Source organism: Sturnus vulgaris, chromosome 2 (genome assembly GCF_052056855.1).
Source record: "Sturnus vulgaris isolate bStuVul1 chromosome 2, bStuVul1.hap1, whole genome shotgun sequence".
Lineage (NCBI taxonomy): Eukaryota > Metazoa > Chordata > Aves > Passeriformes > Sturnidae > Sturnus > Sturnus vulgaris.
Genome location: NC_142244.1, coordinates 759,894 through 784,182, shown reverse-complemented (window position 1 = coordinate 784,182; position 24,289 = coordinate 759,894). Strand labels below are relative to the sequence as shown.

At 40.5% G+C, this 24,289-nt stretch overlaps 4 protein-coding genes across 20 annotated transcripts in view; 2 read left to right on the top strand and 2 right to left on the bottom strand.

Moving 5' to 3' along the window:
* Positions 1-859: 859 nt before the first annotated feature.
* On the bottom strand, positions 860-4,754 carry TRMT10C (tRNA methyltransferase 10C, mitochondrial RNase P subunit). Of its 4 annotated transcripts, none has more exons than XM_088156292.1 (3): positions 4,656-4,754; positions 2,909-3,046; positions 860-2,715 (listed from the first exon to the last, which is right to left on the bottom strand). In XM_088156292.1, the coding sequence occupies exon 3, from the start codon at positions 2,683-2,685 to the stop codon at positions 1,432-1,434; it is 1,254 nt and encodes a 417-aa protein (XP_088012418.1). In that variant the 5' UTR covers positions 2,686-2,715; positions 2,909-3,046; positions 4,656-4,754; the 3' UTR covers positions 860-1,431. The 4 variants fall into 4 exon arrangements, with proteins under 4 accessions (XP_088012418.1, XP_088012409.1, XP_088012422.1 ...); XM_088156283.1 differs by having other exon boundaries at positions 4,539-4,666; XM_088156296.1 differs by lacking the exon at positions 4,656-4,754 and adding an exon at positions 3,787-4,626.
* On the top strand, positions 4,675-7,603 carry TXNL4B (thioredoxin like 4B). The gene is made up of 4 exons (XM_088156314.1): positions 4,675-4,852; positions 5,138-5,303; positions 5,651-5,802; positions 6,246-7,603. Exons 2-4 carry the CDS (start codon positions 5,172-5,174, stop codon positions 6,409-6,411), a joined length of 450 nt encoding a protein of 149 aa, XP_088012440.1. The 5' UTR covers positions 4,675-4,852; positions 5,138-5,171; the 3' UTR covers positions 6,412-7,603.
* Positions 7,604-8,303: 700 nt separating this feature from the next.
* LOC106858843 (putative protein ARB2BP) lies at positions 8,304-12,855 on the bottom strand. Its single transcript, XM_014885726.2, has 2 exons — positions 12,188-12,855; positions 8,304-9,609 (listed from the first exon to the last, which is right to left on the bottom strand). Exons 1-2 carry the CDS (start codon positions 12,218-12,220, stop codon positions 8,554-8,556), a joined length of 1,089 nt encoding a protein of 362 aa, XP_014741212.1. The 5' UTR covers positions 12,221-12,855; the 3' UTR covers positions 8,304-8,553.
* Positions 12,856-12,928: 73 nt separating this feature from the next.
* Positions 12,929-24,289, top strand: part of SENP7 (SUMO specific peptidase 7) — a 42,241-nt gene continuing 30,880 nt past the window's right edge. For 3 of the 14 annotated variants that reach the window (XM_088156219.1, XM_088156231.1, XM_088156209.1), the window contains exons 1-4: positions 12,987-13,236; positions 14,339-14,385; positions 17,759-17,866; positions 20,069-20,163. In XM_088156219.1, coding sequence (XP_088012345.1) covers positions 14,350-14,385; positions 17,759-17,866; positions 20,069-20,163 — 239 coding nt within the window. In that variant the 5' untranslated portion in view covers positions 12,987-13,236; positions 14,339-14,349. The other 11 variants (XM_088156249.1, XM_088156216.1, XM_088156238.1 and 8 more) reach the window with 9 other exon arrangements.

The window sequence follows — 24,289 nt, the reverse complement described above, 5'->3', positions numbered from 1 at the left end:
CTACCCAGCCTGTGATTCCGTAAGACGAGTTCAAGTGAGCAGTGACACCACCTTCCCCCACCCCAGTGTGCAAGCCAGCTTGCAGATCAGAAGAGGCTGTTTGTTTGGAGGATGAGCAAATGACAGAAGGGACATGGTACCCAGCCCATAGCAGGGGATTGGAACTAGATGAGGTCCCTTCCAGCCCAAACCATTTCACAGCTCTATGACACTCAGCAGCATGTAGCTCCATTGTTGTCTCTTCCTCTTTTGAGGAAACAGAGTCTGCCTGAGTGAGGCACACACACTCACACAGCCAGTCCTTGCACTACAGGGCTTCCCAGGAAGCTGAAGGCAGCTCTCAAGCATCACCTGGACCACCCTAGGGTGAAGCTCTGTGTACTTCCCAACCACACACAGTTGAAAGGAACCAGGTCTTTCCCTGCACCAGAGGTGATCCATGCCTGGAGGCCCCTGCACCTCACAACAGGCAATGAAGGGCAGTATTGGGGTAGGGAATCTTCTGCCTTCCAACCTCCACCTTGCAACAGCATGTAGGAAGAGGTCAGCAGGGATTGAGCCACCACCAACTCATCATCTGCCATCACTGACTTTAAGCATCACCCACGAAGAAAGCCCTCCTTGTCCTACAGACAGCAGACCTGTATTTAGCTGTCCACGGCAGCTCTGCAGCCTGAACACAGACTTCCAGAGAGACACCAATATATTTTGAGCAGTGAGAAATATTAAAAGGTTCTCTGCTCCTCTAAGTATTTACTAATAGGACTGTTTACTATCTCAGAAGTTCCAGCACTTTGGGAAATCTACATTACATGGCCTGAAAACACAGGCACTATGGGATAAAAGTCTTACACTAAAGTAGGCAAGATTTTTTTTTTTTAATGCAGTCAAGAAATTTGCCTTCTTCCTTTCAAACAGGGACTTGATTTGTGCCAGATAGAACATCCAGAAATAAACTGTGCAGTTCCCCAAACTCATGCAAAGTTTTAACCATTTTAGTTCAGCTATCAAAGGTAAATTCATCTGCACACAAGAGGATTCAGGAAGTAATGGGAGAGGTCTCTTTTACTTCATCCTAGTGATCTTTTGGAATGAAACTGTAGATAGCCTCCAAAGCAGTGAGCTCTGAAGACCTTTGCATTCAGTAACGATCACCCTTGGCCAAGCACAGTTCAACTGAACAGACTGATAGTCTTCGTGTAGAGTTATTTTTTTTACAATAGATTATCTCATTTCTCTTACATAATTTCGATAATGTGTGAATAAATTTAAACAGCTGGACTACTAAATTTAAAAACCCCAAATCTTAATGATGGTCATCTCAAACGTAAGCAACAAAACATGTTCCAAGACTAAGAGCTGAACAGAGCTCAGCCGGAGCATTAAAGGACAAAGTTTGCATGTAAAACATTAATTCTCCTCCCCATCACTCTACTTTTGCTTTAGTCTATACTTCTTGGGGTAGTTTTTGGCAAATTTCTTTTCTACTTCTTCCCGTGCCTTTCCAAGTTTAAGTGTGTTGATCAGGTCTAACGTTTTTTTCAGATCCTTTACAGGTTTGTTTACAAAGCCACAGTATTTCCTTTTCGGAACAAATTCCAGAGCCTTCTTCCAGTCAGCAGTATCTTTCAAGGTTAATAAAATATGCATCATTTGATCCAGTGTGAGATTTTTGGCACCAGTACTCCAAAGCAAATACTTCTCCAGTGGAAGGGCTGCAGTCTCCAGTCCTAAGCGCTTTGCCCGTGCTAAAGAGACTCCTGTTTTTATGCTCTTGTCAACCATTGACCCAACAATATAGATCTTATCGTGATCAAATGTTTTCATTACTTTGGGAGAATCAGCTGTCAGATAGATGAGCTTATCCTTTGGGAAGATTTCTGTGTAGCACTGGTCTGTCACTGTGATAAGCAGTTTGTCCCACGCCTCTCTATAATGCTTGATAAATTCCCTTTGATAGAGGCTGTCATCTTTGAAGTTACAGAAGTGGATGTGGAATGGATCCACAGATCTCCGATTGCAGCTTTCACTCAGTACTAGCTGTCTCACTGTATTTGTGACTTCTCGGACAGACATTTCTTTTTCATAAGACATGTCAAACACTAGAGGCTGGCCAAAGATCATGGACTGAGCAGCCCTCCAATTGTATGCTTTATCCATAGTGCTGGTCCACAAACATACAAATGAACTCTTTTTGGTCTCATCTGTTTTTGAAGCTCCATCTTGTGCTTCTAGCCTCCTTTCTCTTTTCTCATCCATCTTTCTTTTGTCATTTTTCTTGTAAAGTTCTTTGATATGCAAATATTTTAAATACTTCTTTTTGGCTGACTTAGAAGGACACTCCATAAAAGTTTTTAGCTGGTCTTCACTAATTTTTTCTGGAACTGCTCTGCCAGCTAGCCTCCACATCTCCAAAGTCTCACGTGCAGCAGCCAAACTGGAAAGCTCCTTAGGCTCTGAAACCGTCTCACTGACCTCTTCTTGCAACCCTGATTTCATTACCTTCTTCCACTCATCTAAATCTAGTTTTTCTGAGGGTTCACATGACTTCTCCTGCTTCAGACAAAGTGATAAACTCAGAGTTCTGCTAAGCGGAAACAAATCCTTTTTCATCCCATGTTGGGCAGCAAATGGAAGGACAAAACTTCCTACAATTTTTCTCAGAAGCATATTAGCAGACTGCATACTTAAGACGTACTGTGTTCCAAAACTTAGCTGCAAAACATCAATAAGAGGTGAAAAAAACTTGTCAGAAATCACAAAGAAAATACATGCAGATTTTTATTCTTAGTGACACTGAGAGACAACAGGTTACTTCTTGGAGGATGCTAGAAATTCCTCCCTCTGTGAATTCTATGAATTTTCTACTGCTTCCTAAATTGAAGCTGCTTAAACCAGCTGTACTTACTGCAATTCAAAATGTAGTTGAACAACCTTCAAGAACTGTCCAAGATCTCTTTAAGTTATCTGTTTCATATGATGAGCCTTCACAACCAAAGTCAGTGAAATGCTGCATGGAAACCCGAAGTTTTTTTGTATAAGTTGTCTATCTTGTGAAAACAGAAAGAAGAGATGGAAGAATAACAATTAGTACAGGAAAAGATCATACTTTTGCTAAATTGTCTGTGAAGTTGGCAAGGGCACATAAAACTCAGGATGTAAACCTCCCCCCGCCCAGTCCCATTAATTTTATCCACATTTGTATTTAAGTATAAAAGGTCTGCAGAAAGAAAAACACCAAGAATATTTAATAATTTCCTTGGTCTGTGCACACTACTGAACTAAGCATCAGTGAAGTTTCAGTGCTTGAAGAAACATGATTTGGACAAAACTAGAATTAATTCCTAACTTTTAAATCAAAATTCATAATCTTCCTAATAAACTGAAAATAATGTGATATACAGAACAAGAAGTTTAATCTAATATCTTGTTTGTAAATATGTACCTGCTCAGATAGACACAGAAGGAACACTATTTTTCAGAAAAGTTATATAACCTGGCATGTGTTTGACTATACAGTAATTTGTCAAATTGGTTGCTGACCTCTCATGTTCTACTATTATTAAGATAAAAGAAACAAGAACAACCCAGCAACCTAACAATGTGAAAATCTGTAAGTATTACAATAGAAGTATCCCTAATTTTACATTAAAGCATTAAACCTACTGGCAAAAGTAATAATCAAAGAAGCATAGATAAATCAAGGGATCAGTTCCTCAATTAACTTATAGTACTGGAGCTCCAATTAAGTCAATACTGAACACCAGATTTACACCATTAGCGTACCTGATGACAGCTTCTGATAAAGCCAAGTTGCTTTCCAGTGTGCCATTCACGCTAACATCATTACTGCAAGAATTAATCTAAGGCTTTTTGAAGAACCTAGATTTGTGGTGCTGAAAGTATTTTTCTTTTTTAGCATGACTTCACTGCAACTCATCTCTATAACAGAAAGGATCTTCACTGATATTTCAGAGACTGAACAACTTGCCTTACTTCTCCAGCACAGCTGCTCACTTAGAACCACAGACTGAGTAAAATTAGAAGGGGCCACAATGGATCATCTGGTCCAACCTCCTTGCTCAAGCAGGGTCATCCCAGAGCACATGGCACAGGGCTGTGTCTAGACAGGTCTGGAATATCTCCACTAAGGGAGATTCCACAACCTCTCTCGGCAACCTGTTCAGTGCACGGCCAGCTGCAGAGTAAGGAATTTCTTCCTCACGTTCAGGTGGAACTTCCGTGCATCAGTTTCTGCCCCTTGCCTCTTGTCCCAAGGCTTGGCACACGGGGCAGAGCCTGGATCCACACTCCCTCTGGACACTCACTCATGAGGCCGGCTGCAAGGGAGCAGCACTGCACGTGCACGCAGCCTAACAACTTTTAAAGCAACCCAAGTTTACCCGCACCGCGGAGCGCCAGCTCACACCCCACAGCCCCGCGCCGTGCCCCCCATCCCTCCCGGGGACACCGGCGCGCCCGCTTCTCCCGCTGCAGCGGGGGCTCCGGGGCACCGCGCCGCGGGCGGAGAGCAGCACCTGCCCGATCTCCGGCTGCGCTGCCGCCCGCCAGGGCTCGGGCGAGGCAGAGCCTGGCGGACCCCGAGCCGCCCCGCGATCACCGCCTGCCGCGACCGCGCCTCCACCGCCGCTCACCTCGCGGAGCCGCTGCGCATGCGTGGGGCGGGCCTGCGCGCCCGCCGTGCGTCCCTCGGGTGTCCCCGGCGCTCCGCGGCTGCACCGCCAGCGTTCCGGGCTGTCTGCGCCCCCACGGCGGGAGCTGCGGCGGGCGGTGATCCGAACTCTTCCGTATTCCATTCCCGGCGAGCCCCGGGGCACTGAGCGGGCTGCCGGTGGGTGCTGCCGCCGTCCCTGCTGCGGAGCAGCGTCTGGCCCCGCCGCCGTGCTGGGCTGGGGCGTGAGGCAATGGGCTGGGGCTGAGGGGTTTGTCAGCCCGGCCTGCTGATCTGTGATGGCTCTGTCTTCCTCTCCACTTCCCTCTCTCGCTCTCTTCTCTCCCCTCCCCCTCCTTTGTTTCCTTTTAAAAAATTTGATAGCACAGAGAAGTTTCGCTTCTTTTTGGCCTGCAAGTTGCTGTTGTTTTATGGTGCGTTGTTTTGTTGTTTTTTCCCTGTCAGGTAAGGATTTTAGTGGAGCCCGTGTTCTGTCGCGATGAGTTTTCTGCTGCCCAAACTGACCTGTAAGAGAGAAGTGGATCAGGCAATAAAAAGTGTCGCTGAGAAGGTCTTGGTTCTCCGTTTTGGAAGAGATAATGATGCTGTTTGTCTGCAACTCGATGATATTGTAAGACCAATTTTTTCTTCTTTTTAATTTTTTCCTTTTTTTTTTTTTAACGGACCATACAAGTATAGTTGGTGCTCAGAAGGGAATGTTGCTTTTGCTAAGATGCTCATTAAAAGTTTCGTGACAAATACAGAATGAAATTGTATTATATATATAAAAAGGTTTAAAAAGTAAGCATCTGTGTTACTATCGTAGTGGCTGAACAAAGTGCTTGAGGTTGACAAGATATGGTATTCTATACCTGCTTAAGCTGGTAACAGATAAGAGAAACAGGCTTTATAAAGCTTGCCATTCTCTTTTCCTCATGTCTCAGTCTAATTTCCACCTGCCTTTCTCACTCTTTCCAGCTTGCAAAAACAGCTCATGACTTAAGTAAAATGGCAGTCATTTATCTGGTGGATGTGAACAACGTCCCAGTGTACACCCAGTATTTTGACATCAGTTATATTCCATCTACTGTGTTTTTCTTCAACGGGCAACATATGAAGGTTGATTATGGGTAAGTCATCCTACCATTGTCTATTATGTCTGTAAGAATTATCAGTCTTTTCCTATGTTACCATATCTGGGGAAGGTAACATTTGAAAACTATAATGTTGTTACCTACATCTGCATTGAGAATTCTGTGGGAAGCCAGAAGGATGTAAAATAGGTAAGTAATTTGAAATATGCTCTGATGTAATAAGTAGGTGAAATACGTTTGACTCTGCAAAAAATAGTAAGAAATGGTTAAAATCTTAGACATGACGCTACATCTGTTTGACCTTTGGAGGTCACAGCATATTTCTGACTTGGTTACATTATTACAAAGTTAGTTAATTCTTTTAGAATGACCAGATCAGAACTCCTTATCTCATTTGGGCATCTTTTCACATTTTTAGGTAGTTTTTCTCTGAATATTTTAACATTAAAATTCTACCTTTGTGTTTTGCTTATATTTAGGTCTCCAGATCACACTAAATTTGTAGGAAGTTTCAAAACAAAGCAAGACTTTATAGATCTGATTGAAGTGATCTACCGAGGAGCAATGCGGGGAAAGCTCATTGTGAGAAGTCCAATTGATCCCAACAACATTCCTAAATACGACCTTCTCTACCAAGGAATTTAATGGGTTGACCTAAGATAAGAATTACACAAATGGATGATGTTGTAGATCCCTTTTTCCTTTGAGCACTTTTCGCCTCCTCTGGCATTGTGGACAGTTTGAGCATTTATCTTGAAGGATCATATTGGTCTCCTTCTGAAGACAGATACTCTGTCACCTCATGCTTCTGTTGTAAATAAAGCTGCATGTTCATGCACAGACTTCACACAAGTGACTGTTCTTTGTGTGCTGACTAGCCCTTACAAAACAGGCAGGCTGTGTGCATCCTCAGCTATGGCATCTCCAGTGCAACTTTCTTCAGGGAACTGAGGCACTCTGTTGTCTGTTTAATACCATTTTCATTCAGATGTAATAACAGTAAACCTGACATTAATAAAAAAAGCTGTGCTTGCTCTCAAGAGCATTCAACTGAATGGACCTTTCCAATAGAATTTTACTTTTTATCCATTGCTGCGTAACAGGACAGAAGTTTCTTCTGTGAGAGGTGATGACTGAAATCTAAAATGGATATAAACACAAAGCCAAGTTGATGGTCTTTTCTCTCTGATACCCATTCTTACTGTTCAACAGCTTTTTTAACAGAGATTGGAATGTTCTACACTTATAGGAGAAAGTTTTGTCATCCTTCAGAGGATCCTTTTTCGTGGCCATTGAACACTTTTGATTCCCTGTCTTGGGCTGCAATGCAGGATGTAACCAGAAGTATGTATTCTATCACCATCTGTTAAAACCAGGTGTAGCAGTGTTCTTTATCTTTTCCACAACCCATCCTCCCTCCAGGGAGGTATCTTCTGTTAATGGGGCATTGAGTCCCATGACTGATAAAATTACATCATCCCATTGTGAGATGCCCCACCCAAGGGGAGGAGCCAAGCATTTCCTACCTATATAAAATCTGAGATTTGGAACATCAGAGCAGCCTTTTTCCACTGGATTCCAGAGGAAAACCAGGCCCTTCTACATCATCACTGGACCTTTGGAGGAAAACGACACCCTTCTACAGGACCACTGCTTCAACAGAACCACATCTGTCATTCCAGGAGGACTGCAGTCACCATTTAATGGGACTGCTACCAACACCCTGACTGATGGGGTGTCAGGTTGTATTCTGACTCTGTCAGCATTTTGCTTTTTTTGTATTACTGTATTTTTATTTTAATTTTCCTAGTAAAGAACTGTTATTCCTATTCCCATATCTTTGCCTGAGAGCTCCTTAATTTCAAAATTATAATAATTTGAAGGGAGGAGATTTACATTTTGAGGGAGGCTCCTGCCTTCCTTAGCAGACACCTCTTTCAAACCAAGACATTCTCATGGGCTTGAACTGGAAATTAAGAATAACTCTTTTGCTTACATTCACTTTAAAGATTATTTTGAGGTTCTGCTTGTACACATTGTAAGCCTTGAGTATGTAAATTTAAAAACTGTGTTTCCCACCTCTGTCTGAAGTTAAACAGCTGAGAGGAAACAGCAATGTCAGTCCTTTTGCATCAGTTTGGTAACTGCAGGTTGCTAGACTATTGTCTCTACAGCAGCTCATGTCCAGTATTCTCACTGGCTTAGTTGGCTTTAAATTGGAAATTATTTTATCTCTGTGTGTCATATTTGGGGCACACCAACTCTGACTGGAGGGGAGGTAGCAATATGTACTTCCCTGAAGTATTGTTCAGCTTAACAGTAAATGTTTCAAGGAGGAAGGTGGATTTTCCAGCTCTTGAAAGATTTTAAACAATACATGGTACATAGAAAGGGGAAAACAGATTGTTTACATACCTTTGCTATTCCAGATTTGGTCTTTTAATGAAGCTAGGCACTAAAAAAAAAAATTTCCTGATAGTCTGATTATAAAGCCATAATTATAGAATGTTTATTACAGAAAACAATAGATAAGTTACTATATCTTAACACCTTTAATTCAACTTTAAATTTCACAGCTAGCCAAAAGGTTGTGGCTTAAGGCTTTCACCAACACATTTCTTTCCTAATAGTTAACTTCTGTGTTTTTCTTCTCAAAACCAAACAAACTAGTTTCAAACTTAGAACTGTGAATTTCTCCACAGTGAGATGAAGGTGCTTAGGTGACGGAAAGGTGCAGAGGCAGTTACAAAAGGAAGAGACCACTATCAAGAACAAACCAGTGTAGCTTTATTTATTGCCTCTCTTCTTACTTGTGCTGCTTCTGGTTGCAACAGGTGAATTCCTTGAGGCTGTTGTGATCTTGACTTTCAGCTTGCTCTTCAGGTACTTAAATATGGGTTGTAAGCAGCAAGAGGGTGCTAAACCATACTTTTCTGTTCCAGCAGAGAAAGTAGGACAACTTACTCTCATGAGAAAGCCCACAGTTTTATTTAGGGGTTTACTGTTTGACACCCATTCCCGGCAGTTTTTGTGTATCCATTCCTGTATTTCTGGATCATGTCTGCTCTGGTGCTGCATGTTGTGTGTGGAGTCGATGAATGCCACAGAGTACACTTTATTCATCACCTCACATTTCCTCTGCACCAGCAGATCAACAAATACCAACCCACCATAGCCATGGGCAATGAAGGCCACGTTCCTGGCTGCACTCTTTGCAATGAAATGATCCCATACATACACAGTATGCTCCTCAGGGCTGCTGCTGCCCCTCTTGGGGAACCCCCAGACAGACTGTGTAAAAGTAGATGCTTCTTCCCTGGCAGAAAATCTCTCCTTTTCAGAGTTCAGATCAGTGAAGTTGTCATTGGGGTTCAGTACAATCACTTCCCAGTGGCTTTGCAGGGCCATTTTGATGAATGGTATTTGTGTTCCATGTCTCAGGCCCTCACCAACAATTGCTCTTCGCCCCCACTGTCCAGCACAAAAAACTCCACGGTCTTGAAGAAGGATAATAAGGCTAGAGGAACTTGTTAGTGCATTCTTACTCATGAAAAAGAAACTTCTTGGTTCATCCTCTGTAGCATCAGTAGGAATATAAACCTTCTGCAGCATGCAGACTCTTTCCAGGAGCTCATAAACATACTGGGTAATAAAATGTCCCAGAACTTTGTAGCGTTTATGATTCTGCTCATGTCCATTCTTGCAGTAATTGAAAACAAAGGACTCATCTGTATCCAGGTGCCTCAGTTCCCCTTTTATATTGAAGTCATATTTTAGTTCCTCTTGATACTCTGAACCCTCTGTTAGTTTCCTCAAACTGAGTTCTTGCTGTATTCGTAACCACTACAAATTAAGAAGACTATTATGTCAAAGTAGTGATAGATCTCCACACAACACTTGTCTACCCATCCCCTCCACTGCACTAGAATTCAGATTTAAAAGCTGTTACAAATAATATACTTGTTGATCCAGAGTATTTCATGGTGATCTAGCTGCTTCTAAAGTCTCTTAGAGATGTCAGTTACGAAGTTCAAACAGCAGTAACTCCTCTGCCTTTATTATTTCAGTTTGGTAGTTAAACATTTTTAAGCTAGCATGTTTACTTAGAGATCTGTTTAAGGTAGTTTGAATTAAAGGCTTTAAGAAGGAGGCACATGTACATGGTTCATTGTTCACTTGAACAATTTTTATTGTGCTGTCTCCTAGCCATGATCTTGGAACTCCACTGAGTTTCAAGGCTGCCATTAAAATACAGGCCTTGGCAGCTGGAAATAATCCAAGTGTTGTACTGGTTCCGAAGTTTTTAAAGAAAATAAGGCACTTACTACCGACTTCAACCTTCCCATTGTTTGTGTACCAGCATACTCTCCAACTGCACTAGAACAGATTATATATGTATACATTTGCTTTCTGTTAATCACTCTAGTTTGTCATTCATCCTTGCAAGCACGTGCCACATAGAAATACAGGAATAGATGACAGAATAAACTAGCCACTGTGATCCAGGAGCAGGAGAAAAAAAAAGTCCAAGCAACAAACTATCATGCGGTTGGACTGAGGTCTCCAATTTCAGATTATCTCTAATGACTTGATATGAATTATACCAAGAAGTGATTTTGGTGCAGCTGAAAAATTAATCTTAGCAGAACCTTCTATTTTCCTAGTAACTCTTCAGTCTACTATTGACTGTCACTGGCTGTAGAATAGCAAACAGGGTGTAACATTTGGTATGGTCAGAAACCTATTTTTACAGGAGTTTAGTACTAATATAGTATTTTTTTTTTCTGTAAATGGTCTGAATCAAGTAATATTTGGCAAGTTAGACTATATATCTTTAGTTTTTTCTTACCGAACTAAAATAAGTTTTATAGAACACAGTAAATTACATTCTATGTTAAAAAATCGCTATATCATCTGATGAAGCCAATTACTAGGACAAAAAGTGATGACTATTTTCATGCGACTTGAGCTGGAACCCAACTCTTTCAAGGAATGCAAGTTTCCTTGAGGTAAGGTGCTTAGCAGATTTAAAATTATTTCTTACACTCCCAAATTTAAAAAAAACCAAACAAAACAAGAACTAAACAAACACATTTTTGCTTTTCAACATAGCAACACCATATGTAGTTTCCTTTTAAGTAATCTTCTACTGGGCTAGTGTTACTAAGTCCTCTCTTCAAGGTCATTCCCATCTTCTAAGTAATAGGGAGCAGGCTAGAAAGTGATACTTTCTCCTTTTTTATCTCATATAATCAGTACATGTAGAAAAAGTACACATATATATCATATGCTATGATATATAAGTCATTTATTACTGTCTTGCCTGTCTCTTGAAATGGAAACAGCACAAAGAAAATGCAAGGGGACCCCTTCATCTATGATTTTTTCATTCTGCAGGAAGGCACGAAAGACAAAAAGAAGATAGGAAAACAGTCTGTTTGCTATACTACTGAAATATGGGCAATTAATGCAAAAGAGACAATACTTAATAGGAAAGAAGCTACCCACATTCCAGTTGTTGTTCCCATAAGCCGAAGTGGGAGAAAAATGGACATATTTTAAGGAAAGATGTGTATGAAGAAAGGCACAGCTTTCTGTAAGGATTAGGAAGAGGTAGATGCAGTTTCCTCAGAGTGATATGCTGGGGAGCATCTCTCGGTCCCTTTCTCCCCTCACCTCTAAAAGATTGGAGAGACTAATTTCCCAGCATACTCTTACTTCAGCTACTAACAAGCACCATTGCCTTTTCAGTTCCAAACCAAGGATATGTGATTTCAAATTAAACCCTGAACATCGGCTTTGCAAAGCATTGTGAAGGGTTGCTGAAGATTTCAGGAGGCAGAAACAAGCACAGTTTTACACAAGGTGCACATATAACTTTCCTTCAAGAAAAATTGCCTTCAAAATGCAAAATGAAAACTTTTGAGGCAATTAATAATATCACTTATGAGTTTACTTAAATAGCACCTTAGAATTACATACTTACGAGAGGACTGATTTTATTGTAGCAATACAATTAATTATAGAATTAAAAAGTAGCAATTACAGATTGTTCTAGATACAACTGCATAATGCATGTACTTCTTTGTTATAATTCTGCATTCTAAATCAGCATTGATAGCTGTTTATACTTCATTGTCTATATATAAATGCAATATTCAAGGTTGCATATACTAGCAGCCTTTTATAATTGCTACCTTAATTTTAAAAATTTGCTTTTAGGGGAAAAATAATCCCCCTTCCCTTTCCTCCCACTTTTCTATTCAGATTCTAACATGCTTCAGATGTAAATTCAGCTAGTGCTTGTTGCAGCATTTGGCATATTCTAAACACTACTGTAGTATAAGTACTATATAAAATCCCTAAAAGTTACTTTGTTTTCCATTTAAAACCACCTTATTCTAGTAAAGCCCAATATTACCGTATGCTCTCCTGTAAAATCTGTCATCATCATAGATGGAAATCTTTTTCACTCTGGGAGTGTAGACAAGTCCTCTGCATGAAAAAAATAAACCCAACCATGGTTTCAGTTTTCATTACTTTACGTACGGGGGCGTGTATCGAAAAAACCTATCAGCAGCTGGTAGTTTGTGGCCATCTAAAGCACTCCAGGCATTTCGAAGTTACAAACGATCCGTTCGTGTGTAATTCACACCTGACAGTAAGTTCAAGCTAAACTTCGAGTATGAAACTAAACGTTTGTCCACACCCATTTTAATTCCCACTACCAAGAACAAAACAGAAAGTTCCACACAAAACTTACAATTCTGAAGCTGCCCTAAAAAAAACACAAAGCAAAAAAAGCCCCAGCCGACAAATCTTTGTGTCTCCTTGGATGCAGGAGGACTTCAGCTGCAAACCGCTGCTAGCCGGGGTTATGAGGCTGTGCATCCCCCCCCGTTACGGGAATTAACCTAGCGGGGTCTGGCTGCCAGCTGAGGGAAACGCCATTAGCAATGTACTACTTAAACCTGGGTCGGCTTCGCTATTTCTTCTTTAAAATTAACGCGGGTTTCTCGGTTCTTTACTGGCTTTTAGCGGGTCAGCCTCGAGCCCATCCCGAGCGAGCTGCAGCTCGGAACGCCTGAGGCGCGGCGCCCGGGACGCGGGCGGGCGGTGACTCCGGCACGGCGGGCGGGGCGGTGCCCGGCCCGGAAGTACGCGGGGAAGCTGCCCAGGCGGGGCCGGCCCGGTAAACAGCTCCGGCGGTGGCGGTGAGTGCTGTGTGCTGTTGCCGGGGCTGTTCGCTCCCACCCGGCTGCAGCCCGGCCTTTCTTCTTCTGCCCCGTCGGAGGGCCGGCAGCGTCTCGGGGGGAGCCGTGTGGCCGCTGTCCCGTGGGGCGGCCGCGGTGTCTGCCGCGAACGAGCGGAGCCGGCAGGGTGGTTGAACAGGAGCGCTGAGGGACGGAGTGAGGACTGGTGACGGCGTTACGCGTCTCTGGGAGAAGGCTGAGGAGAGAGTGTGGAAAGGTGGAATTGCTGTCTCAGGCCCTCGGGATTCGCGGGTTTGTCAGAGGGAAACTGTTCCCCTCCTAGCGGGAGGAGCCGGGGCCGCGGAGCCGGGGGCTCTGCGGCGGGCAGCGCTGTGCCAGGGCCGGGCTGTGCGGTGACAGCCCGGGCGCTGCCGCTCCTGGGTGGTGGTTGCTCCCCCGAGCTGTCAGGCGGGCCCCCTTTGTCGGCTCTTCCTCGTCGGAACAGGCAATACTTTGGCTGCTCTTTATCGGTCTATTCCCCGCCCCGGGGGACTGTGGCTCTAAGTTAAAAAAACCCCACTGAGATAAGTAAAAGTCCCCAAACTTGGCTTCTTGAGAGACTCCAAACCAGCTGTAATCTCTGAAGGTCTTATGCCAGAGTCATATAGAATATGTATAAATGCTGGAAGCTCTGAGGCTGTGTTCTTCCGATGATGGAGTTTATAGATTTAATAGGAGTCTATGGGTGTTAGTTATTCTTGGAGCCCTTGCAGTGGTACAGATGTCCTCTTTACTCCTTTTCACTCTATAGTCCAAGTGTAAATTGCTTATTAGTTGTGTGCTTGCAGCAAGGAGTTAATCAGTAAATGCCTTAGCTAAGCATAAATTCTAGGACAATTTCATTAACGATTCTGTCTATGCTGACAATCCAGAGCCCTGCCCAGGTCTGTCTTGTATTACTTTTTGCCAAGACCTGCAGTGACAGGATAAGAGGGGATGGTCATAAATTGAAAGAGTGTAGGTGTAGATTGAACATGAGGAAGAAATATTTCTTACTATGAAGATGGTGAGACTGGAACCGGTTGCCCAGAGAAGTTGTAGATGCCCCATCCCTGGGAGTGTTTGAGGTCAAGTTGAATAGGCTTTGAATAACCTTATCAGTTGAAAGATGTCCCTGCCCCTGACAGGAGGGCTGGACTATAAAATCCTTTAAATCCCCATCCAACCCAAGCCATCTTACAAATGTGTTTTCCTTGTTCTAGTTTGCTAAAAAAATATTTTCTTGTCCGTTTGTTCTTTCTTAATGTCTGCTACTGTGGTTCTATTTCCCTCTTAATCAGTTAACCAGAAATTGTTAAATTATTATTTTTTCTTTCCAGTAGAGAAAACCATGTCAGGAAGAACCTCATCTTCAAGTCACGTCAGTGTAAGTGTTCCTGAAATTTTCAGCATTTTACTTAGAGCCTATGGGTATCCTAGAGTGTTCTGATGTGTTTGCTTGACAAAATTCGTTCTTCACTCATCTGACTCTTGCTTTGTTGCAACATGCTTTCTTGGGAAACTGTTCATCATGGTAGCAGTCAATACTCATGTCTATTGTTGTACATCTATTAATACGTTATAGGCTTAGCATTTTACACGTAAACAGGGTGTTTTCCAAGTTATTTTAAGACCTAGGCTAACACCTAAAATTTTTGAGTAATTTGAAGTAAGTAGAACAACTGCAAAATTGTGTAAAAGTTATCTGCAGAGATGAACTGAGAGGCTTATGCTGGTGTATATTTTTTCCTAAAGTATCATTATTAGAAGTAGTTTCTAGCAGTGGGAGTACTGCTGAGAACAAATGGTAGAGATAGGAACTGGTGTGATTGGGTAAGGTCTGGGTGATCTAGTGGTTTAGAAATAAGCTGTTTGCAGCTGTTGCACCTTCTCTGGCCCTTGCTTCTACAGGTGGGAACCTTCATGAAAGCATTGCTGATTTAGATGAGTCTGCCAAGTGCGTATGCACATATATGTGTAGAGCTAGTCACTTTTTATTTGGGAAAAGCTGAGGCAACTGCATACCTTGTCTTTAGCATAGATTCAGACCTCTCTCCCTGTTGACTTTGTGCTTGTTCTGTAAGTTACTTGTGGACACTGTAAACCAACATCTTCTTAATGAACGCAAGCATTGGGAAGATGCTGTGTGGTGAGCTGGAAATGTTGCTGATTAATGTATCTTGTGCTTTTTATCCCTTTCTGTCAGTGGTCTCTTCTTTATACTGAGTCTGACTTTATCTGTACTTAATGTTGTCTGTTATGTCATTACAGAGGTTATCAGGACCTCTTTAATTTTAAATGTAAAAATTCTAGATAACTATGTGTTCTTTGGAATTTCATAACAGAAGCTGCTAGTCAGGCAGCAGGTGGAGGTCTGAAGTATGAAATCTGTTCCCAGCCATTACAGTGCAGATCAGAAACATGCATTCTGACTGATAAATGTGCTTATAGGCCGCTTCTAAAATAAAACCAACTAAACAAATTTGAAACAATCTACTTGTAGAAGTTCCTGAATAAGAAAATGTCTTGTTTCAATCCTTCCATGTTGATTGAAAAGGAAAGGAAGTGTCCTGGTTTAGGACAAATTTGGGAGGAAACCTCTGAATAAGGTCCCTCTGGGAAAAAAAAAGAGCAAAATTGGAGAGAAGTGGAAAAAAAAAAACAAACCAAAACTGTTTATTCAACAGGCAACACACCTCCCAGCACAACAATGAACAATATCAAACAGCAAAACCTCTCGCTGTTCCGAAGAGATGGCAGATTTAGAAGAGTTCTCTCCGTGACTGCCTGGCTCACTCAGTCTGTTCTCAGTCCCTCCTGTGCTGGGGAATGCCCAGGCCCAGGCCAGGCCCGGTGGGCCACAGGTGTGAGCTCCCGGTGCTCTTCTGGGTTTTCAGTCCAGAGCAGGTTCAAACAGTTCCAGGAAAACAGAAAAAGGAAAAAAAACGATCCAGGGGTCTTCTCTGCCTCAGCTAGCCAAAAAACTAACCAAGAGCAAAGGAGAGCTGTCACTGTCCACTGCAGACAACACAGTCCGAGTGCAGGAATGTGGGGGAGCCAGTGCAGTCTCTGACAACAAACTCTGCACTTCTTCTTCCCCCCCCCGCCCTTTCACTCCTGGAACCAGTCTTAAAGTTGCAGAATTTAATATTCAACACCAACAGAACAGACTATTTGGGGATATAGGCATCACACAGTCACCCCAAGACATTCCACCCCTTATCCCCATATCGTCAGCTTACTACCATATCTGATACACATTCTAATTCTATAAACACATACATCATACACATATATATACAAGATACAGCTATAGACAGACAATGACAGTGATATTCAATAGTAATATTTACAAATGGTTCTCACCCAACAGTTAGATCTCCCTGAGGTGCACATCGTGTTGTCCCATCCTCCTGCAGGAAGATACTTGTATGAGAAGTTGTTGCCTGTGTGTGACATTTGTATCCTTTAGAGTTTGAGCAATATGTTATTAAAAGAGTATTTGTCACAGTCTTTGACCAGCAAAGGCAGCCTGAGATACTGTATAGAAACTTGGGTCTAATTACAAAAAACTTTAATCTTTCATTTCAAAGAAGTGTAGAGAAGGAGTAAAAGCACTCATGATTCAGACTCAAGGACTGAAGTATTATATCATTATGGTGCAGCATGTTTCATTATGGTCTGTCTGAAGGACTAGCTGCTGAGCTAATGAATGCAGTTAAGGTGCTAATAATTAAGTTGTTAGTGTCACTGTTCTGGAATCCTTGCTTGTAACTTCATGTTACAATGCAAGGCATCTAGTGGCTTGCAAGTCAAGTTCATATGATGCTTTACAGTGTCCATCTTATGGAGTAGCTTCAGTTTTTTCCTGCCTAAGCTAGACTCAGTTGTCTGAGAGGTGTAAATGTTGCATTCCTCTCTGATTCTCATCTGCATTGCAATGTCAGAGTTTGCTTCTCAAAATGCCTGGAGCAATGCTTGCACTTTTATTCTTTCAGTTGATATTATTTTAACTGGTTTATCTAACTGATAGGAAATATCGTCCCATTTCCTTGTCTTGATGAGCTAGTACAAATTTAGCTTGATTGGTTTTGGTTTGGTTTTCAATGAACATACCTTCTTTACTACATATCTTTTTCTCTGAACTGGTGAATTCCTGTGGATTACTGACTGCTTTCTCTTTCAATAATTACTTTCAAAATGCTGGCTCCATTTCTGTGGGAGTTGGCAATGACAATAGCTGATACCATTTTGAGTACATTAAATTCTGTTTGATGCTGAAGTCTGTTTGCTGTATTTTGACACCAAAATACATGTACTATTATAAGATGTAATTGTTCTTCATCCTGATTTTTTTCTGTTGAGAAAGCAAACCTGGTCATGACATTCAGCTGTTTCATTTTCTCTTTATCATTCTCTCAGCTGAGACAGTTAAACTAGAATGTAGACAAATCAGAATGAAGTAAGAAAATGGTGCTGGTGGATTAGTTGTCACCTTTTTGTCATGTTTGAAGATGTAAATTTAATTAAATAGAGCTTTTTCAGATGGTTCATGTGTTAAACCTAGCTCATCATGTGGTATGACACATGATTTGGGATCAAGCATTAATGAGGAATGCATTTCAAGTAAAGTCACAAGTCAGGGCTTCCCTTACAACTTTATTTTGCCCAGTTAAGACAACCCTGTACATGGCTGTATGTCAGCTCGTGGAACCAGTGGATAATTTAGTTTTACCATGTGTAACATCATCTATTTTCAGTTTCGTATACCAAAGAAGAAAACAAACACCAAGTCAGAGGATGTTCAAGTTCAGTCCCCTTTGGCAAGGCTCCCAGGCTCCCACCATTGTGACTACCCTTTAAAAGAGGTAAAGAGAAGTTCTTCAGAGTGTAAAGTGTGTAGGAGAGTGTTACATGAGGTTTTTAGTTTGGTTTTGGAGGCTGGATTTTTCAACACCAAGTGCTGCCTTGTGACCAATAACTAATCCAGATTGTCTGGAGAGAGACAAGTGTGTAAGTCTGAAATCTGTTTGCAAGCATACATTTACAGGTATGGGAGTCTTAGTGCCATGTTTCCAGCCTAAATCATTGAAAAGCAGTTTCTCTTCAGGTGTAGTTTGAAACTATCTTGAAAATCATTAACTTAAAGGTAAATATGATATTTAATTTTTTTTTAGTTGATTGTCTTCTACTAAAAGTCCTGCTGAACTTCTAGTTTATATTAAGATCACTTACCAAACTTTGTTATATGGAAATACACTTCACATTGAGTTTTTGGTTATCCAAGAGCTTAAGCTTTTAAGAGAATATATGAAGTACTGTATGACTCTTTACAAAATTTTAGGTGCTAATACAGAAATAACTGTATTAAGACCAAAAGACTGTAAGAGTCTTATGGCATTTATCATAACTGAGTGTCTGGATCATCTCAGTCACATAGAGAAACAATATTAGCCTCCATAAAATCTGTTACAAATTTAGTAAGCATTTCAAATGTCAAGTGTTGGAAACATATTTTGCTACTCTTGCTTCCTTCAGCTTAGCATCCAGAGTTTGTTGCAGTGCTTTCAGAATCATGGGCCTGGACAAACAGACCTTCTACCTCTCAGAGGAGGTTGAAAGGTTTAGTGAGGGAAGGTAGGAATTTTTTTGGACTTGGAGTAGCAGTGGTAATGTGACCCAGGTCTCTTGGTAGGCCAAGTCATTTGAGAATGCTACAATAGAGACTCACTGTGGGGTTATGTTCTATACTGGTAATGCTTTCAGTGAGCAGAGCATCCAGTTGCAGTCAGGTTTTGAAATAGGAGGTGATGTCTCTTGTGGGTACAAGCAGTACCTCTTGGGCAGATTCAGACAGCACTTGCATGGAGTTCTTGTATTTCTGTCTGCCTCTATAAAAATAATGGTTTGAATGGGTGAGTTGAAAATTAGTTTATTTCCTTGTTACTTCCTGGATGTTGTCTAATTTTCCATTTCTTATTTTTCCTACCTATGTCTATATATTTCAAACTTTTCCATGTATTGAGGGATTTAAAATGCTTTAAACACTGACTGGTTTTTATGTTCTACTTAAAAAAAAGTTGATTTTGAGTTGTCAGAGTTTGCACCATGTTGTTTGTGAAACTTTGCGCAGTTTTCAGTCACTTGGACGTGTAGATCACTCCAGTGGTATGAGGTGAACTGGATGACGTTTGAAGGTAGGAAGAGGGAAGAGTCCCGTCCAGTCAACTTCTTGCTGCCAGCTTTAATAATGGGCTTATTTTGCATTAGAGTTAGTCCCTATGGTAGCAAAAAGTTTGATTTGGGATATGCCTTTCAGACTTCACTAAAGTTTGTAGAATATGCATGGACATGAACTTTCCAGATGCCCTTTCAAAACACACCTAGTCAAAAATGAAGATAAGTTTGCTTTAAGCCCGAGTGGCATAATTTTCAAGCATCGCTTGGGTTTATCATATTTTGAATTTTAAGAAATGAGGAAGATTAGGAGAAGGATTGGAGGGCTGGAGGTTTCTGGAATTGCAGCAAGAACTGTTGTGATGGGGCTTCATCTATTTAATTTGAAAATATAAGTGCTTTCTGGTAAGGTAAGAGAATTTGGAAAAAATGAAGTCTTGCTGTTCTGGGGTTTGCCACCTAAGTACCAAACCTTCAAATTGTTTTTCCTTCTCAGAATTTTATATCCTTTCTATCTATATTGTAACCTGTAAAATTTGCAAAAATACACAAGAGTTAGCTTCTACTTTCTGCATCTTTTGTATATGTGATTATGTGGAACAGGCCTAATATTTAACATTGCATGTTTGGTATAGTCCCCCTTGAAACTGGGAAACAATTGAATTGCCCTGAATATTTCTTTAGAAGAAAAAAGTTCTATTCAAGATCAGGTGATATGTGGATTCTTTAAATCAAGAAAATAAATTTTTTTGCAAAATTGCTGTATATGCTCTTCATAACTTTGATATACTTGGTCAGCTGCATTGTTTCAGTGTCCCATTTTTCCAGTGCATTATCCATTATGACATATTCGGGTTTGTTGAAATCTGCCAATTTTATTTGTTTTGTTTCAGTGGAGATTAAGTGCCAACAACAGAAAGCGTTCTACAAAAGGAAAAAGGCAGAAGGATTGCAACAGACACAGCTCTAATGATGAAGAATCAATTGGGTAAGAAGTCTTCTCAAGATCAGTTTATCTCTGTTTGCATATTCAGAGTTTGACAGTCTTTCTTGAAGATGACTTTTTCTGTCCCTAGCTAATTATTTGTGTTATACTGAAGTGATTTTCAAGCTATTGGGTGGCTCACCTTAAGAGAGTCATGCTACAGTGGTCTAATGGCAACTGCAACCTTTCCCGTGTGTAATAGAGTGCTTACTAGAGGAATTACTGCTTGTTAACCTGTTTGAAAGGTATTCATTACTAAGTGTAAATTGTCATTCTAGTCCTAGATATCTTTAAATATGTAAGAAGCTTCCCAGAACTCTTTTTCTCATCCATTTTTGTTCTGTAGTCCACACTCGTTAGCCCAAGCTTTATCAACTCTTTAAAACAGTTTAAAAAATCCCTTAAACGATATGGTGATTAGTAGTGGAAGTAAAAAATGAGAGCTTTTTCACCTCTGTGTTACTGTCAAGGCACTTAGGTAATTAAGACTGCTGATGTGCCACTTCTTTATTCTCTGTTACCAAGAGCAAATATCTTGGTTTCTTTGAGATTATGGCAAATTATTGATATGCTATTATAACATAAAACCATCATCTGCAGAGTTGTCAGCTAGGTAATTGTTCTATCCAAGAAAATGTTGAAGCTGTAATTTAGTCCCAAATGAGCCTGTAGTCTCCTTGTCTCATTTTGATCACTTTCTAATACAAATTTGAATGAATTTGAGACAGCAGTTCCAGCACTGGTGTGTGTACACACACAATATGATCGTTGGGTAAGGAACCAGATCAAGCAGCTGTGATTATTGTATGAAAATAAAGTTAAACATTTTCCTCAAAGAGGTACAAACAATTAATAGCTTTTGATCCTGTGGTTTATAAGTAGGATAATTCTTTTCTTGCCTGTGAAAAGCAATATGAGACTTGTCAGGAGCAGCTAACAGCATTTTTCATAGGATATTTTTCATAGTATATTTTTCGTTTATTCCATCATTACATGCATAAGTATGTTTTCATTATCTTTGCTTTTGTATTTTTTTCAGTTTTGGGGAGGTATAGACTATGGTAGGTACTCGTTTTAGAAACAGAAATAATTGTCTTTGGTTTTCCTTCACCAAGATGCCTCCATGTTACTGTTAAGCAAATTACTTGCTGGGTCTGCTGGTGTGACTTGCTTTTAATGTATACTTTGCTTTTTTCTGTTTGGCAATTACTTTAATACTTTGAAATGTCTTTTGCTTGAGTTGCTCACTTTATTCTGTGGACAATTTAACAGATAATTTATGGATCTGTGTCCCAGCCATTGTTTACAGATGTACAGGCTAGCTTAAGTTTAGATGTTCTCCTGACTCTATTATACTACGAGTCTTAATGACATGATTTTCAAGAAACACTGCCAAAGGCCATTCCCCTTTTAGAAAGGGAAGCCATTTAAAGCTCTTATGCTCCTCTTCTGCTCTGAAGGTTACGTCATAGCTGGTTCAAAAACTTCAGTCAAAACCTGGTGCCAGATAAGAAGTGATGCCTTGGCCTGGCACTGACAAGTGTATATCATTGACTTCTTTATTTGTTGAAGGTTCCTCTTCTTTGGATAGATTTCCAGTGCAAAACTTGCTTCATGGTATGTGTGTGTGCTTGAAATTATAAGATCATTTTTGCTAAAGTACTTGCCTAAAATCTATAAACCCCATTTAAATCAAAGGAATGGGGAGCATCACAAGTTCTGTTTCAAGTAACAATCACTAAACCAAATTATAGAGGAGCCTGGAGCCTGTTAAGGTCTAGCTTGATGTGAGTGTGAGCAAAGGATGTCTGACTTGAATTTTCAGGGTGGCCAACAAACTATAGGTAATGAAATTGTGCTTCTGACTCCTTTACCTCCTGCTGTGGACTTTTTCTGTCATTATGCTGTTTAAGCACTCAACATTGGAATATTTTCTGTTATCTTTACAACTCTTGATCATACATGGTCACAGAGTCTTTATTTTATTTGTGTGTTCCTACTGGACTAATTACCTCGCTGTTTGAGCTGAACCTAAATTTAGTAAAATTTCATTGTGATATCATGTGTTAGAGAAATAAAAAGTCATTTCTGTGAGGTGGAACAATGAAAACTGAAAGAATTGAGATCTGGGAAATTGATAGCCTTGGTTTGTTTTTAGTCAGGAGAGCTCAAGTGCTCCATAGAGAATAGCACATTTATATTGTCTCAGGATCCCCTGCAATAATGATTTTAAGACATATTTTTTTAAAAGCAGCAATTTTTTGGTTCACATCTGTATATTGCTAGGACTTACTTCTATAACTATTCTCTATTAGGAGGAAAAAACACCATTTAGTTACTTTAAGGTTTGATTTTCAATTTTGAGTCCTGTTGTAGAAGGGGAGAATAGCTGTCTTAGTCTTTCATTGCATCATCTCTTCTGGCATCCCAAGAACTGAAGTGACTTCAGTTCCTTATTCTACAGCAGCTGGCCCTCTAAAGTAGTTTGGGTGTTTCTTGTCTTTAGGGAGGAATTTTAAAGCACAAGAGTGAATGTCTAGTTTCAAAAGATAACTTGTGCAAATTTTCTTCCTGACTTCTACCTTGAAATTTTCCTTAACTGCTTCAGTGGCTGTAAATTTTCTTAACAGCCTAATAAGTTCTTGTGTAGGTGAATTTTTAATTGATCACATTTCTTAAATATATATATTCTCTATTTCCTTAGCTACTGCTTATTTATTTGTTATTTCTAATATATGTTACAGTGGACAAACAACAAATGATGTAGAAGTCTGGTTGCTATAAACTCTTCTGAGGTATTAAACTGTGGTTCATGTGTGAGCTCAATGTTTGAGAAGTCCATAAGAAAGCCAAAACTTCTAATTTAGTGGGGATTTCTATAGAAAAAGAAGTCTCTTTCTTCCTGTGCTGAATCAAGAACACTTGCCAGATTTGGGATGTGCTCACTAAGCTGCTACAGTTGAGCTCTGCCATTTAAGACATTAATGTTACTAAGCTGACCCTCTGTGTTCACTTTCTAAGCGTTTCAGTAATTAAAGCACATCCTGAAATGAAACTCCAATCTCTGGACCCTCAGTGTTGAACAAGCCTCTGTGACATCTACAGTATTTGAGGCACATTCTCAGAACACTTTTTTGCATTAGCGTTCCTAGACTGTACACAGAACTGGGTGCAAGAAATGAAAGGTGAAAGCCTTTTCCAGACAGCATAAAACATTCTGGAGCACTACTGTGCTTTAGGTTGGTATTCAAATGAGACTGTCTTTGCACATGTGACTTTCTACTGCTGTCACAGGTCCAATGTCTCACTTGATAAATCCTGGATTGCTTTTCCAACAGCTAGTTAGGACCAATCTGTTACATAACACTTTGTCCTGTGTCCATCTCATTGGCATCAGAGAGCCTTAAGTGGGTTTGGGGTTCTTTTTTGTTGGTGCTTTTTTTTTGTTTTTTTTTTGTTTTTTTTTTTTTTTTTGTCCTTTGAGGTAAAGCCTTACCTCTTTTTCACCATTTTTCTTTGGGAAACTTCTAATAGAGGTTCAGAGAGTGAAGGAAATTGCCTTCTCTTGAGCTTAAGTTACTTATGTTTGAAAAGGAGCCATTTAGATTTATTGTGTGTTGTCTAGATTGTGGTCTCCAAAGTGTGGAGTATATAAGACAATTCACTGGGGTACAGGAAAGAAATCTTTTTGTAGAATTAATAAATGTTTATATCATCTTTATGGTGTTCCTTTTAAAACTTCTATTTCCGTGCTTTATAATCATAAAACTGTGGTTGGAAAAAACCTTTAAGATCAACCTGTCACTAGTACCTCTCTGTAGATTTCAATTAAATAAACTTTGTAGAAGCCACATGCTCAAAATACTTACTGCTAGTAGGGATGTGTGATTAAAACATTTTGGAGATGGCTGGTCTGGGAAGGGCATAGCAGAGCTTAAGGAGAAAGCAGCTCATGGCATATATGTTGTGGCATTCAGGGGTGCAGAGATCTCATCAGGTTCACAGCCAACCACAGCTCCTGGGCAGGTTGTCGAAACTGTGGGTAGGAGCATTTGTCTTTTCAGGGGCAGTGAGGGGTTATGTGTTTTGTGAATATGGTAAATAACTATTGTGAGGAAATCTCAATGTC

Coding starts and splice junctions, on each gene's coding strand:
- TRMT10C (XM_088156292.1), bottom strand. CDS start 2,685: ATGCAGTCTGCTAATATGCTTCTGAGAAAAATTGTAGGAAGTTTTGTC.
- TXNL4B (XM_088156314.1), top strand. CDS start 5,172: ATGAGTTTTCTGCTGCCCAAACTGACCTGTAAGAGAGAAGTGGATCAG. Junction 5,304..5,650: donor GTCTGCAACTCGATGATATT/GTAAGACCAATT, acceptor CACTCTTTCCAG/CTTGCAAAAACAGCTCATGA. Junction 5,803..6,245: donor CATATGAAGGTTGATTATGG/GTAAGTCATCCT, acceptor GCTTATATTTAG/GTCTCCAGATCACACTAAAT.
- LOC106858843 (XM_014885726.2), bottom strand. CDS start 12,220: ATGATGATGACAGATTTTACAGGAGAGCATACG. Junction 9,610..12,187: donor ATTTTACAGGAGAGCATACG/GTAATATTGGGC, acceptor CTTAATTTGTAG/TGGTTACGAATACAGCAAGA.